The 16,897-nt window shown below is 41.3% G+C and overlaps 1 protein-coding gene across 4 annotated transcripts in view; it reads right to left on the bottom strand.

Moving 5' to 3' along the window:
• Nucleotides 1-6,926: 6,926 nt before the first annotated feature.
• Nucleotides 6,927-16,897, bottom strand: part of rab3gap1 (RAB3 GTPase activating protein subunit 1) — a 45,390-nt gene continuing 35,419 nt past the window's right edge. Inside the window, exons 20-26 of one of the 4 annotated variants that reach the window (XM_051905298.1) lie at nt 16,550-16,646; nt 16,374-16,477; nt 16,185-16,300; nt 13,708-13,810; nt 10,800-10,820; nt 10,318-10,338; nt 6,927-7,830 (exon numbers count right to left, since the gene is read on the bottom strand). In XM_051905298.1, coding sequence (XP_051761258.1) covers nt 7,600-7,830; nt 10,318-10,338; nt 10,800-10,820; nt 13,708-13,810; nt 16,185-16,300; nt 16,374-16,477; nt 16,550-16,646 — 693 coding nt within the window. In that variant the 3' untranslated portion in view covers nt 6,927-7,599. Of the gene's footprint in view, nt 7,831-10,317; nt 10,455-10,799; nt 10,821-13,707; nt 13,811-16,184; nt 16,301-16,373; nt 16,478-16,549; nt 16,647-16,897 lie in introns of all 4 variants that reach the window. The other 3 variants (XR_007931584.1, XM_051905300.1, XM_051905301.1) reach the window with 3 other exon arrangements.

Here is a 16,897-nt window from a genome sequence, read left to right on the forward strand (position 1 = left end):
TCAGTTCTGATGTTCATAAATGTTAAAATCTCTAGTTGAAGCGCAACCACATAAGCTGATGGTTCATGAAGACTTTGCGGTTTTCACTTTAAAGAGATCTTGACACAGAAGCTTATGCAACCTATTGCATGTGGGAGTTGGTATTTGAGGCACAAAACCAGATTTAGATAATCTTATATAGCACTTCCTACACACACAAACCATTTTTTGTGGCCAGTGCTGACCTAACACTCGCTGTACAAACAGATCATGTTTTTATTATTATGTGCCGCCTGTTAATTTCAATAAGAGTACACGAATATACTAAAAAATGGATCGTTCACCCAAAAATTATCATTCGCTCGCCCTCATGTTGTTCAAACCTGTTTGACTTTCTTCTGTAAATGAAGATATTTTGAAGAACGTTGGGAACTTTTGACCCCATTGACTTTTATTATACGGACAAAACACAGTTGACCAGACTCATCTTTTATGAACGGTTAATATATTGGTGTCTAGGACGGCGTGAGGATTTAAAAGCTTAGAACAAAGTGTTAACTGTCAGCAGGACACTTGCTGTGCTTTTTTATATTCCCAAACACATATTTTAGTAATCATCATAAATTAGGTATCATTCGAAAGCTTAACACTCGAAGTTCATCCTGTGAAATGTTTTGATTTCAATGGCATGAAGAGCGCTGAAATATCTGGAAAGTGTTTACTGGGAGTCTGAGCAGGGATGTAGAAGTAAAAATCAATAATAGGGCAGTTGTGGCCTAATGGTTAGAGAGTTGGACTTGCAAACTGAAGGTTGTGGGTTTGAGTCTCAGTACTAGCAGGAAATGTAGGTGGGAGAAGTGAATGAACAGCACTCTCTTCAACTCTCATTACCCACAACTGAGGTGCCTATGAGCAAAGCACCTAACCCTCAATTCATCCCCGGGCACCGCTGCAAAAATGGTGTGTGTGTCTGGAAATGTGCAGTAACTATCGGCCAATCTCTAAACTGCCTTTCATCACTAAGCATTTAGAGATTTTTTTAATATTTTGGATGTGTTCCGATCAGGTTTTAGATCATTACATAGCACTGAGTCAGCTCTGTTGAGGGTTACAAATGATATCTTGCTTGCTCTGGATTCTGGCTCTTGTGTTGGTTTTGTTGGACCTGAGCGCGGCATTTGATGCCATTGACCATAACATTCTTCTTGAACGACTAGTGTATGGTAGGTATCAAAGGCACTGCATTTTAATGGTTTGCTTCTTAAATGGAGAATAGGACTTTCTCTGTAAATATAGGAAATTTTTCCTCATCATCTGCGCCTGTCTTGGGTGGTGTACCCCAGGGATCTATTTTGGGACCTTTATTGTTTTCCCTTTATATGCTTCCCTTGGCCCACATTTTTAGAAATACGTTTCATAACACTGTTATGTGGACGATTCTCAGTTCTCCCTTCCAGTAAGGCTTGATCTTCTAATCATTTGCTCTTAACTGTGCCACAGTGTCGCTACAAATCAAAGGATGATTGGGCCTTTTCTGTGGCTGGGACCAAGCTTATCATGTGAGGTTGGACATTTTTAAATCTACTCTTAAATCATATTTTTATTCTTTAGCTTTTGGAAACCTAACTTTTAGACCTGCTTTGTACGCTGTACAGCACTTTGGATCAATCTATACTGTGTTTAAATGTGCTCTATAAATAACTGTTGTTGTTGTTCATGGTGTGCGCACTTGGATGGGTGAAATGCAGAGCACAAATTCCAAGTATGGGACACCATACTTGGCTACACGTCACACTTTCACACTTTCACAGGCAATACTTAGTGTTGTTTGTTGTTCAAATGAAAGAAATCACAAGTGTGACACCATCTGAAAGAAAGCTTCATCAGTGACAGGATTAAAATTGGCATGAAACAAAAGTTGCAACAGTTTTTTCTTCCCTATTGTTATGTATGTGTAATGGCTTCTGGACAAAGAAAAAAATGTAGGGCGGGGCTTGATTTTGTCCACGGGGAATTAATTGGATTGCATTAGTGCCCGCCCCCTTTTTCAGCAGCGCTGGTTCCGGAAGTATTTTTTTCCATTCGTTTTTTCCCATAGGGATTTAAAAAAAGTCTTCATTAAAGACTTATAAGCCATGAACAAAGACAATCAGCTATGAGGCGAATCACAACACTAAAAACATTGCGAAAATCGGACAAAAATACAAAGGTACAAGACTGTGTACTTAACAGCTTTAGTGAGGGAAAGAACTACAATCCCATGAAGCACTGCAAACAGAATAATCGAATTAAAAATGATGGAGAAACATAAAACTACTCATTTACAAATGTTGATTATATATATATAAACATACAGTATATATATTTTAAGTTTATTGCAAAATATGCAAAATACAAACATTTATGTATTTTGAGAGCGAAGCAAGATTACGCCATTCGCAGTGCTTAATGGGAGTGGGCGGAGCTAACGAGACCTTTTGGCGCATTTTGCTTTTTTCAACTCTCTAGCCGCTTTTCCAAAATTACCCGGAACAATTTGTCCCAGGAACTTTTTTCCCAGAACCTTTTTTTTCCACCCAGACCTGTTGCTGTCTACGTTTCTATCGTTATCTAAAGTACCGTAAAGATTAAGTCTGGTGACGTAGGACTGCGCGCGACATTCCGGTTCCTGATGGATTTCGTCATCGGTCGTATTTTTAAACTCCATTGTTGATTCAAATAGCAAACGACTTTTACTACACGCACAGCAACAGGCTTTTAAAAATGGTGGCCAAAATAAAATGCTGCGTGGAGTCAACCAATCAAAATGCTGCATGTTCAGCACCCATGTACCACCCCCAAAAGTTCCGGAACATTGGAAAAGTACTTCCTAGCGAGCAGGAACTTTCCAAGGGGGAAATTTTTGCCCAGAACTTCATTTAGACACTGGTTCCTGCAGTCGAAACACACCGAGTACCACCCTAAAGTCCCTAGCTCCTGGGGAAAGTTCCTGCAGTGGAAACGCGGCTTCTGATTGGTGTAATTTTCTGTACAGTATGGGTAATGTAGTTTTTCACCAGGAGTTCCGCTGTTAAACACAATTATTATACAAAAAAATAATGTGGGCTGACGACTTCAACAGATCTATTAACAACCTCGTAGCTCACAGTAGGTTTGTCTTTAAAGTTACCATTCAAAATCATTTTCCCTATGGAGAAGTTCGGAACCAGACGTTGAACTATTGGTGGATCTCATGTGAGTGACAGGTTGCCCCGCCCTCGCGTCAGTAAACACCCATCAGAGAAGAGATGTTGCTGCAAGTTATTATGATTAAAGATTACAAAGAAAGAAAGAAAAAAAAAAGATGTGCATGGACAAATCACTGATAACGAACACTGCAATATTCTATTAAAGAAAAATAAGAATCGTCCATTTTGATTTCACTTTTAGAAAACTATCAGACAGTGTCAGTGGGTTTATTAGAGTTTATTCAGCTTTTGACAAAAAGGGCAAGGAAATGTATTTGACATCAACTGTAGTAACCCGTCCGAGTAACAGACAGTCGGCGCGGTGCTCAATCACCACATCCAGCTCGTAATCCGCCGTTATCCGGGCCGCATCTGTCTTCTCCAACAGCGCGGTGCCAGCCGTGATTTATGACAACAAGCCCGTGCTGCTCGGAGGGGGTTTAGCGCAAGGAAAAAGAGGGAGACGACACTGAGCGGGAATACAGTTTGAAAGTAGAGCAAAAACTTTGTGAAAATGGGTTTGCAAATATTTTTTTTCCCTCTGCTCTAAAGTTATTGTAACATGTTTGGCTAGGACGCGGTGTTGAGAAGAGCTTTCAAACTGGAACAAAGGCAGAAGTTCTGAACCTCCTTTTGTTGTCGCCGCCGCCGCCTCGATTTTACGCACCGCATCAACTTTGTGTTTTCCGCGCGTTTGATTTTGGACAAGGTTTGGCCTTCGAAAAGGGAATTCAAAATAACAAGGCCTCCATCCTCCACAGACATGTGTGTGAAAATCTGTCCGTCGTCCCGAAGAGACCGGCGGGGGTGTGCGTACGCTCCGCCGCCCACGCGCTCCTCGACGCGCTCTCCTCACGCGTGTGCGTGCCAACACCAAACAGAAAAAAGAGGGGAGTCGGAGAGGTTGGAGACGGGGGAAGTGCTGAACGTCGCCATGGCAACAAGAGCCGTGGAGTGATAAGCGGCGCTCCGAGTGTTAAAGCGTTTCACAGCCATATCTCTGTTTATGGAAACGCTACGGGACCAGCCAGCAGACAGCGATCAAGCTGTGAAGCGCTCTCCCACGGCACCGATCGCACGGTGCCAAGCCAACGATATCTCAAGCTGTCTCCCGCTCGCAACCGCAGAGTAAAACAGAGCGCGATCGGCGCAAGATAAAGTGCTGAAAAGAAAGTTTTGCTGTAGCTCAAGGAGAAGAGCGTGAAACTAACAACACCATGGGTTCGATTCCCAGGTAATGCATGAATAAGAAAAATGTATAGCTTTAAATAAATGCATAAAGGCCCGTTCACACCAAGGCCCGCATTAGAAAACATATAGCAAACCCTTCATAGTTGCCTATCTTGGTGCCACAACGTTTTCTACCGCAGGAATAATTTTAGAAAAGCATATCTTTAACACACAGAGATATAAAATATAAAAATATTCCAGGCTACAACACAAACAGTAACAACTTTTGCGCATAAGACCGGCTTAAAGGGATAGTTCATCCAAAAATGTAAAATGATCCCATAATTTAATCACCCTCAAGCCACCCTAGGTGTATATGACTATCTTATTTCAGACTAACATAATAAGAGTTATATTAAATAATATCCTGGCTCTTCCCAGCTTTGTAATGGCATTGAATAGTGCCTGAGTTTTTGAAGCCCCAAAAAGTGCATCCATCCATCATAAAAGTAATCCATTCGGGTTAATAAATGCCGTCTGAAGTGAAGCGATTCGATTTTGTAAGAAAAATATCCATATTTAAAACTTGATAAACTATAATCACTGGGTTCTGGATGACCTCTGAGCCGACGTATGACGTAGGTGTAGCGTAAGTTTAGGCGAGAATTGACGAACGCGGAAGCGCAGAAGATTGAGCAAAACAAAACTTTAAGATATAAGAAAAGAGGAGCTACATCATCCATCAGGTCGGAGGTCATCCTTCCACCGGAACTCGACTCTCTCGTAAACGCACGTACGGCCGATGCTGGAAGCCAGTGATTATAGTTTATAAAGTTTATAGTTTTAAATATGGATATTTTTCTTACAAAAACCCATTGTTTTTCGCGTACAGACGACAACGTTCACATGAATCCGTGAAAACGATTAAAAACACTGTATTATTCATGCCAGGCCAGTAGATGGCGATGCCACTTTGTAAAGAAAAACTACGTGCCTTTAGACTGAACACGTAATACGCATGTGTATGACATCACAGTTTTCACAAATTCGCATTTTTGTAGTTTACATGGAGATGATACAATGGTATCGTTTTCAAAAATTGTACTTTGAAACCCGTTTTCAAAAGTTTGAATTTTCAGGCCCCCAAAACGTAGCTGTTGTGTAAATGAACAGCCAAAATGCATAAAAAGTTTTCAGTTTTTAAAAAACATTGACAGCCAATCAGAATCCATCCTGCTTTAAACTGCAGCCTGCGCTTAGAATAAACGTTATCGTCCGCTGGTGTGGACGCTCATATAGTTGTCATTATATTGTTATCGTTATAGTTATCGTTCTTGGTGTGAAAGTTTCGAGACGTCATAGAGAGTTATTTATCAGCTGAGCAGAAGTTAACGTCCCGTATTGACGATCTAACGTCAGCATTCATTTAAAGCCCTTAATGGGTATGACGTAGCGTAAGCAAAGGTAAGAATTGACGAACACGGAAACAGAGGATAGAGCAAAACAAAACTTTTCGATATAAGAGAAGAGGAGCTACGTCATATGTCGGGTCAGAGGTCACCCTTCCACCAGAACTCAACTCTCTCGTGGGTACGACCACTGCCGGAAGCCAGTGATTATAGTTTATAAAGTTTATAGTTTTAAATATGGATATTTTTCTTACAAAAACTTGCATGTTTTTCGCATACAGACGACAAAGTTCACACGGATCCACGAAAACGATTAAAAAAACGCTGTATTCTACTGACAGGCCAGTAGATGGCGATGTCACTTTGTAAAGAAACTCTACGCGCCTAATTTTCGCGTTTTTGTAGTTTACATGGAGACGATAACGGTTTCATTTTCAAAAACGTGCACTTTGAAACCCGTTTTCAAAAGTTTGCATTTTCAGGACCCCAACGCCATTGTCGGCCAAAATACATAAAAAGTTTTTCCGTTTTTAGTTGAAAATGGTGTCGTGTAAACACAGCGATTTTTTTTCCATCTGATGAACAATAAAACATTGACAGCCAATCAGAATCAATCCTGCTTTAAAGAGCTTGAGCATTTAAAGCGACAGACGACAAAACAGCACGCTTATAATTATTGTTGTAGTTATCTTTCTTGGTGAACCCGTCACAACTATAGCACAACTATAACGAATGATGTCGTTGGAATCACTTTCAGAACTTTTTTTTTCCTGATGAACAATAAAAACAATGACAACCAATCAGAATCCATCCTGCTTTAAACTGCAGCGTGCGCTTAGAATAAACGTTATCGTCTGCTGGTGTGGACGCTCATATAGTTGTCATTATATTGTTATCGTTATAGTTATTTTTGGTGTGAAAGTTTCGGGGGTCATAAGATGTCATAGAGAGTTATTTATCAGCTGAAACAGAATCTGGAGCAGAAGTTACTCAAACTAACGTCCCGTATTAACGATCTAACGTCAGCATTCATTTAAAGCCCTTAATGCAATTAAAGCACCGCGAGCGGCACAAAGCGCTAATGAGGCAATGATCATGAAACGAGAACAACGACAATAACAAGTTTGGCTGGAAAGCCTAATTATGTTCAGACATTTTATTATTTTCATCAAGTCACTGCGACTGAATTAGGAAGTTCTTACAATGCAGACGATCATATTGGTTTGACATTTAGATCTGGTCAAATGCACGAGACTGACCCTGCCGACTGATAGCACAGACTGACAATACATCATCAGACAGACTTCTACATTAATGACATTAGCAGAAAGCGACTGACGTTATGGCGAAGCAGCACAAGAGCGATATATAAACGTCTGAATGCACTTGACGTGATCTCACCTCTGATCTGAGACAGAAACCGATACAATGCTACATGATCTCAGCTTTTTTAATTCACTACTACTAGTCAATGAGTAACGTGTGTGTGTGTGTGTGTTCTGATGATGTTTCCTAAGGCGAAGTGTTGAGAAGTCAATCTAAAGCTGCTCTCATCAAACACACAGTAGGGGAACTGATATTATTAGCATGTGTGAAACCCAACAGATATAAAACCATTTTAACATCCGAGCCGAGGTGATGAGACCCTCAGAAGTGCCATTGCCTCGAGGGCCGATCCAGAAACAGCCGTTTCCCGTGATTACATGTGAAACGTTTTAACTCTATAAGAACAGCAGGAGACACCATTGCCGTTCGCTTGTTGCACTAAAGCTGTGTCTCATTTAACCAACCCGTCCTGCACCCGACGGATGCGGTCAGAAGAAAGAGGTGTCGGAGGAAAAGGCTCCGGCGAGCCTGAACTCGTCCCGCATGAGCACGCAGAAGAGGCGCTGCGGCAGGGCTTTGGAGTACGGCGCGGGACGCGGCACGCAGGTCCGCAGGAGAATCTCCCGTCCAGCAGGGGGCGGAAAATCCGGAACTGCTTTCTTGTCATCCGTCCCTCCCAAACGGCCCGTTTCTTCCTCCATCGGAGCCAACAGGGCGGCCTGAACACATCAGCACACAAAACACATCAGGCATCACACTTTTCGTAAAGGTTTTTTCTAAAAACATCTGTAGAGCTGCTTTATAGCTGAATCAAAGTTGTTTCGTAATTGACAGATTGTGTCAATTATGAAACATCGACACTAGGGCTGCGACAATAAATCGATGCTTCTCGATTCTGAGATTTTCCGACTGCATCCCGATTCTCTCTCAAATCGATTCTGAGATTAGTTTTTAGACAGACGGCGCTCTAGGCTAGTTTTTAACCGCATGCTCAAATGCTCATGAAGAAGAGCGCTGAAGAGTCTGAGAATGTATTCGCACCTCAGAATGCTTTTATGATGCAAGATTAATGTAAATGTAAACCTTTTCGAAATTTATGAATGATTATTTTATAGAAGGTTCAAGTGGTGTGTGTAAGAGTACGGCTGTTTCTAAAGCACGCAGTGCCATCTGCTGTTAAAAACTAAGCTCAGAATCAATCAGAGAGAGAATCGCAATGCATTCTGAAAATCTCAGAATCGATCCAGAATCATTTCTCGATTCGCGATGCATCATAATCGACACAGTTATTGAACTGAATCAACATTGAACTGAATAATGACACTATTATATTCTGTAGAGCTGCTTTACAGCAGAATGTCTCATAATTGATGAAGTTTGCATCAATTATTCTGTTATGTTCCTGTTTATTACTGTGAAGCTGCTTTGAAACAATGGCCATGTACACACTACAGTTAAATTCGGTTGTCAGTTCATCTTTTAGTGCTTAATCCCGTTCTGCACACACACACACAATTCAGTAATTTTCAGGATTAAAAACCACATTCTACAACCAAATTAACTCCCGAAAAATACAGGTAGTGACAATGCAAAGGGAGATATTTTATTTACAGAAATCATTGTTTAAGGACTACAACAAATGGCTGGTAGGGACTACAACAAGCTTCTTCCTGGGTTAGTGACATCACAAACCCTAAAATTTACATAAACTCCACACCCGAGGGGATGAGGTCATGTTGGGCTGCTTTAGAGTAGAGGAATAGTTGTTGTACGCCAAATGTACGTCATTTTACGCTGGACTGCTTCACAAATGAGGGTCAATTCAACGCTGGATTTGCATAAAAGATTAACATGACGGCACATGCTAGTCGATGAGTTGAATCAACTCCACAGCAACTACATAAATTTATCCACTAACCATTCAGAAACGTCTAAAAGTTGTAACTTCTTCCTGAGTCTCTCCATCAGTGTCGACTCCGGTTTGAACAATGTAAGGCTGAACACCGTTACTGACAATCCTCATTTTGGTTGCGTGAGATTCTCCAGCTTTGTTGTTGTTGAGCAACTGAAGCGCGAGCTGTTAAAGCTCCGCCCTCTTCTGGAAAGGGGGCCGGGAGCAGCAGCTCATTTGCATTTAAAGGGACACACACAAAAACGGTGTGTTTTTGCTCTCTCCCAAATAGGGGCAAATTTGACAAGCTATAATAAATGATCTGTGGGGTATTTTGAGCTGAAACTTCACAGACACATTCTGGGGACACCAGAGACTTATATTACATCTTGGAAAAGGGGCATTATAGGTCCCATTTAAAACAACAACAAAATATCACACCTTTCTATTTTATTTACTCCATAAACTGATCGCTTCTATGAGCCAAGATCAAACAAACCCAAAAATCCTTATTAAAAAGTGGACATGACATCACTTCTGAGAAGCAGAAACAACGACGCCTCTGTAGACGGTGGTTTAGTTAAAATTGCAGAACATAACGAGTCTTTGGTCGCTGTAATATTAATTTAGTCAAAAATAGGATACCAAACACGCGAGGCGCCAGAGAGCTGATATGGTTACCACTCTGTCAATCATCTCATCAGGAGTGAGTGTCCATACACAAGGGGATTCACTCCCAAATTTAAATTCGTTGTCACTCCTATAACTTTAGTGTGTACATGGCCAATCTGTACTGTATAAAGTGCTATATGAATAAAGTCTTGACTTGAAAACGTGTTATTATAATAATAAGCTAACAATGTTACATAAACCTATTTGTCTTTTACCAGAGAACAACAAAGCAAAGATGCTTCTCAACAAATGCTCTTAGTGAGACTTAAATGAGTGTGTTGAGACTGCAGGAGTGAAGCAAATTGACACAGTCTATTTTTTTTCCCCTGTACAGGAACAAATTCCACTAATTGCAAAGCTGATTGCAAATTAGCAAATGTCTGCTCACATCTCAGAGACTGAACGTGGCGAAAGAAAATGTACATTCTTGATTCAGATCGACCTACAGCGTCTGTGACGTGACGTCCATCAATTTGACTCGTCACTTGGACAGTAACACACTTTGGCGGGTTTATTACAGGGATGTTTTTGTTCAATCACACAACGAGGCATGAGCTGAAACATGTGACCTCAAATGACTGCACTACACACGGAGAACATCACTCACTATCTCTACGGCACTGAGACGCATCTAAAAACAAACCTCCACGTCCATCAGGAAGCCCTGGAATGTGAACGAATCAACGTGAGGATGAAAATCAAAAAGCAGCGGTTAGTGACAGACGTTCAGATGATAATCCAGATTGTGTTCCTCATTGACATCAGCATCTGTCTGAAACACTGCAATAAAATGTTTTCTTACTCAGTATTTCTGTCTTGTTTTCCAGTACAAATATCTAAACACTCTTAAATCAAGATACATTTACTGGAGAAGCAAAATGACTTTGGGGTCGGAAAAATAATCTTGTTTTCCCTTTAAATTAAGATTATTTTTTTGGACTCCGATTGCAGATGTTTTTGTTGTTTTCAGCAAAAACTCAGTTCCTTTTGCTTCTCCAGTAAATCTATGTTGATTTAAGAATGTTTAAATATTTGTACTGGAAAACAAGTCAGAAATACTGAGGAAAAGTTTTTTGCAGTGAATGATGGGGTATCGTATATAGTGTCAGATGTTGCTGATTTTACCTCATCGTTGGAGTCGGCCAACTTGACAAGAGTGACAGACAAGCGGTGTTAGGAGAGAACAAACAAACAAACAAAAAGATGAAGAAAAAGAACAACACAAAATACAAGGCCAAATAAGCACATTTTTAAAAGTTCAGTCCATGCCGCATGCTGTAACGTGCAACGGTGAATCTCACCACACCACTCGACACGTGCAGGTCATATTTCAAGCAAAAATCAAAAGGAGAAAAATGCATTTAAAAAAAACAATGTCGATTTTTAAAACCATTACAATATTATAATGACAATTAAGCACAATTAAAAGTGCAAAAACAAGTTAAATTATACAGTATTTATACATCACAGTGACTGCAGTTGTACTGCCTTTAATTGATAAATAATCGTATTACAGTAATGAGAATCATCATTAAGAATAATGCGAGCGGGGGGAATGTGGTTAGTTGTCATGACAATACATGTTACAAAAATCTTAAAGGATTAGTTCACTTCAGAATTAAAATTTCCTGATAATTTACTCACCCCCATGTCATCCAAGATGTTTATGTCTTTCTTTCTTCAGTCAAAAAGAAATGAAGGTTTTTGAGGAAAACATTCCAGGATTTTTCTCCATATAGTGGACTTCACTGGGGTTCAATGGGTTGAAGGTCCAAAAAAATAAAATGTATATACTTTTTAACCACAAATGCTCGTCTTGCACTGCTCTGTGATGCTCCACGCATTACGTAATCATGTTGGAAAGGTCACGTGTGACGTAGGAGGAAGTACCGATCCAGTGTTTACAAGCGAACGTGCAAAGACTAAGCCAAACGGCCTTTACAAACAAAGGTAAAACAACGAAGACGGACGATTTTGAAGTTGGAGTACTTCCGCCTACGTCACGCGTGACCTTTCCAACATGATTACGTAATGTGTGGAGCATCACAGAGCAGTGCAAGACGAGCATTTGTGGTTAAAAAGTATATACATTTTATTTTTTTGGACCTTCAACCCATTGAACCCCAGTGAAGTCCACTATATGGAGAAAAATCCTGGAATGTTTTCCTCAAAAATTTCTTTTCGACTGAAGAAAGAAAGACAAACATCTTGGATGACATGGAGGTGAGTAAATTATCAGGAAATTTTAATTTGAAACTGAACTAATCCTTTAAAGTATATAAGTATATATAAATATTAGTTTTGATTTTGGGTTGAAATCCGAGGGCGAGAAGAGGAAAGAGTACAAAATGTGCTAAACATGAGATTCTTGAGATATAATGTTCCTTCTGAATGTTATTCCTATAAAAAGCAATTTGTTAAAGAAACCGAAAATTAATAAAGAATCTGATTGGTCTTTGGTGCAGTAATGCTTTGGATGAGTCCGGGTCACGGCACCACATGATCTGTTCATTGGTGACACAATGAAAACATCCAAAACATGATCAATCAGAGCATTTCTTTGAGAGATCAGTGCATGCACATATCCATAAACACATGCAACAAAACCCAGCCGCTGTCTCTCCTCCTCTGTGAGGTCCGTCTCTCTTTCTCTTTCTTCCAGGAAATCTCACCTCATTTGAATCCCTGATTTCACATGATTTACATGGGGATGCTTGGGATAATTATTGCCTTTCTATTTGCAGCCTGGCAACACACAGGCTATAATTTAGTCCTCACACACACACACACACACACACTGCAGACGGAGGAGGGGGGGGCTAATTGAACGAGAGTTTCAGGCAAACAAACTCAATTTCAAACAGTTCTCACTTAAAGAAAACTTGTGAGACGTCTGAAGCTCATCTCAAGAACCACAACGGCTGACATTTCATCGCTCATATCGCATTTTCGGCCTGTTTAACTTTAAGTAGCTGAGAATTACAATTTATACTGGGACCATTAAGCACAAGTGCATCCTGGGAATGACGATGACACAAATAGAAGTGTCTAATATTAAGAACTAACGGGGGAAATTAACGTCCTTCCCTGAGGTTTCAGGTGAATCTCAATGGAAGCACCTCAAAATCAAAAGAAAAAATAAATGCATTATAATTTTGAAATGCGCAATTAATTGATTTCCAGGTTTCCAGGTCAAATCAATCAATTGAAATCAACCAATTTCCGACCTGGAAACCTCTTTGAGAGATTGACCAGGCAATAGTTAATGCGAGGACGACATTTAGAGTCGTTCATCAAACACGCTGTTTAACCGGCACACTCCATGAGAATCTTTTTTTAAACAAATCACTCGCCCGGCGTGTTTAATTACCTCTGTGTCACATTAAAGCTCTAAATGAAACTAAGACATCTGCTGCATTTCATTAATTTAGCTAATTATGACAAACAGAAAAACAGCTTGAGCAGATTTTTAAATGTATTTTTTAAACCCTTGGCTCTTCCCGCTGTTAAAGTCGCTTTGAGATGTTACGATGCGAACGAGTCCGGCACGTCTCACAGATATGAAGCATTCATACAGTTATTAACACGCGACCGTCCTGTTGATTTTACGTCTCGGTAATACTTTACTATACAGGTTACATTAGTTTAGTTAAACTACATTGTACAGTTAAAATAATTTATTAATCTTCCATTTACTAATACATCAGTAAAATCTGTTAATATTATTTAATGAACTAAAAATGAACAGAGATTAATAAATACTGTCACTAAAGGGACCTTATTGTAAAGTGTTTTCACTTCACTAACATTAGTAACCTCAAGAACAGAATCATACATTCACATTTATGCATTTGGCAGATGCTTTTATCTAAAGCAAGCATGGATGCACATTGCACGATATTATATATAAAGTATTTTCCATCTCATTTTGGACGATTTTGGCCCAATGTCTCTATGAGAAGAGAGAATCCAGTTCACAATTATGATAAAACATATCGATCGGATGCAGATCTCTGTGTGTGTGTGTTTTTACCCGCTGAGAACTGACGAACAGTTTATGTATGATACTTCCAGCAGGACCTCGACCAGCACCGACCACAGACACCTCAGGCTCCTCCAGCAGACAGCTCACAAACCTGAGAGAGACAGACAGGAATAACGCTATAATGTGAGACAGTGACTGTACAGTACAGTGTTTAGATGAAGGAAGAGGAATATTTATCATGTTCATATTCGTCTGAGAAATGCTGCCGTAATACAGAGAAAAACAACTGCGCCTGTGTGTGTGTGAATTCAGCCTGTTCAACACAATCACACACACACCTGCACTGAACTGTCTGTGTTCCTGCGGGCAGCTCCGGGTCTCGTCTTAATGAGGCCGGTGTGTCTGTCTTGACCAGCCTGCTGTGGCCCCAAGCGGCCCCTGGGAACTAACGAGTATCGGGAGACTCTGCTGACATGCCCTTCCTGCCCCTGTCAGACTGACAGCACATGCTCCGCCCCTCTTGCTCAATACAACACCGTTCCCTTCCTGCTCGATACGGCTCTGCCTCCTTCTGAATGATACGACTCCGCCCGCTTCTGCATTACCTTCTGCTCAACACGACTCCACTCTAGTGCTCGATACAGCTCCTCCGCCCTTCCTGTTCAACATGACACCACCCTCCTGCTCGATATAACCCCTCTCCCTCATTCAACACGACTCCGCCCTCCTGATCGATACAGCTCCGCCCCTCCCACTCAACACGACGCCGCCCTTCTCGCTCAACATGACTCCACCCTCCTCTCCGCCCCTCCCACTCAACACGACTCCGCCCTCCTGCTTGATATAACTCCGCCCCTCCCACTCAACACGACTCCGCCCTCCTGCTTGATATAACCCCACCCCTCCCACTCAACACGACTCCGCCCTCCTGCTTGATATAACTCCGCCCCTCCCACTCAACATGACTTCACCCTCCTGCTTGATACAGCTCCACCCCTCCTGCTTGATATAGCTCCACCCCTCCTGCTTGATATAGCTCCGTACCTCTCCCTCGACATGGCTCTGCCAGCCTGATCAATACAGCTCCACCCCTCCTCCTCAACATGACTCCACCCTCCTGCTTGATATAGCTCCGCCCCCCCCCACATAACACGACTCCACCCCTCCCCCTCAACATGGCTCTGCCCGCCTGATCGATACAGCTCCACCCCTCCTGCTCAACATGACTCCACCCTCCTGATCGATACAGCTCCACCCCTTCCCCTCAACATGACTCCACCCTCCTGCTTGATATAGCTCCACCCCCCACTCCACACGACTCCACCCCTCCCCTCAACATGACTCCGCCCTCCTGCTTGATATAGCTCCGCCCCCGACATGACTCCACCCTCCTGATCGATACAGCTCCACCCCTCCTGCTCAACATGACTCCACCCTCCTGTTTGATATAACCCCGCCCCTCCCACTCAACACGACTCCACCTTCTTGCTCGATACAGCTCCGCCCCTCCCACTTGACACAGCTCCACCCCTTTTGCTCGACATGGCCCCGCCCATTTCTGCCTGACACGACACATTCACTGTTCCAAACATGTATGACTTTCTTTCTTCTACTGAACATAAAAGAAGATATTTTGAAGAATGTTGGGAACCAAACAACATCGGACCCCCTTGACTTTCACTGTATGGACAAAAAAAACAGACATTTCTCAAAATATCTTCTTATAGAAGATAGGACGTCATACAGGTTTGGAGTAACACGAGTAAATGATTAAATCTAACGGTCAGAGAGAGTGTGACATGATCCTGAAAAACTAACATTCACTAACATTGGTGAGCTCAGGAGCAGAATTATACATGTATGCATTCAGCAGATGCTTTAATCAAAAGCAAGCAGGGATGCACAAATTGCATTTATGCCAATATTCAATATTTTCCTACACATTTTGATTGATACACATATTTACCTTTCTGTGAAAAGAACACAAAGTCTCTTCTGTAGCACAATGAACTTCTTGTTGCTTATGATGAAATGTAACTTTCACATTCGCTGAACTCAAAAAAGGAACTGAGTTCAACTTGGCAAGATGTGAGACGTGACATTTTTTATGTTGCTTTCAAACAACACAAAACACATTCTGCTCGAGAGCACTAAGCAGCGGCAGCTTTTTTAAACTTCGACTAAAACGTTTATTTAGAGAACAATGAACAAGGCTGGAAAAACAATGAATGGATCACCAACAGCACACTTTAATTTTAACCTAAGAATATTCACTAAATTAATTCCAAAATAGGAGCATACTGTGGCTTTAAACTGTGAAAATTAAACTAATGAGCAATGTTAAAAATACTGACTATAGCCTCATATTTACAGTATATTATAGGATTATTATTGTTAACTAAAACCACAAAAAACATTATCATTACTTTAAATAAAATTATATATAAAGAACTGTACTTGTTTTATTTCATGAAACAAGTACATGAGTATGGTACATCAGTATGGTCAAACTAAACAGACGTTACCTCTCCAGATCGTCGCCATCTTCCTCCCGCTCTCCTTTGGTGATGCCAAACTTGGCCTTGAGCGAACGTGCGCGTGCAACGACGGCCTCCACCGCGCTCATCTGATTAATAACATCCTGACAACACAGAGCAGACACATGTTCACAATGCGAGCGCAGCAGCGGTCTGAGAGAGTGGCGTGACCCTCACCTCCATTTTCTTGAAGTCGGGGCTGGGGTAACGCAGCAGTTTACTGGCATGAGAGGTGAGCTGCTGGAGAGCCTTACGCACGGACGGGATGTCTTCAGTCGACTCTGGAAGAACATTCACGTCATGTTTAGAGCTACATCAGAAACACTGTAGTGGTGTAGTGGTTTCACACAAACCTTCTTCCTTGATTTTGAGAAGAGCAGCGTGTAGGACGCAGGGCAGCAGATGCCTCGTCAGATCAGACGCTTTCTGCACCGACAGGTAGTGCAGCACCTACACAAACACACGTTTATATAAAACAATCTGTTTATGCCAATATTTTCCCATTCAGATTTAGCCAATTATAACGTCCAGTACCAACTATAACTAACACATACCATAAACTGCTTGCAGAGTTTGAATTAAACAACAAGATTTTATTTATGAATCATTTTTTTCAGGCAAGGATGCTCCCAAATGTCCCCAAAATGTCAGATTTAGTTCACTTCTGAAGATATATATGTGTGCAGACTAAAGCTAATAAA

This window comes from Ctenopharyngodon idella, chromosome 9, assembly GCF_019924925.1.
Source record: "Ctenopharyngodon idella isolate HZGC_01 chromosome 9, HZGC01, whole genome shotgun sequence".
Classification (NCBI taxonomy): domain Eukaryota; kingdom Metazoa; phylum Chordata; class Actinopteri; order Cypriniformes; family Xenocyprididae; genus Ctenopharyngodon; species Ctenopharyngodon idella.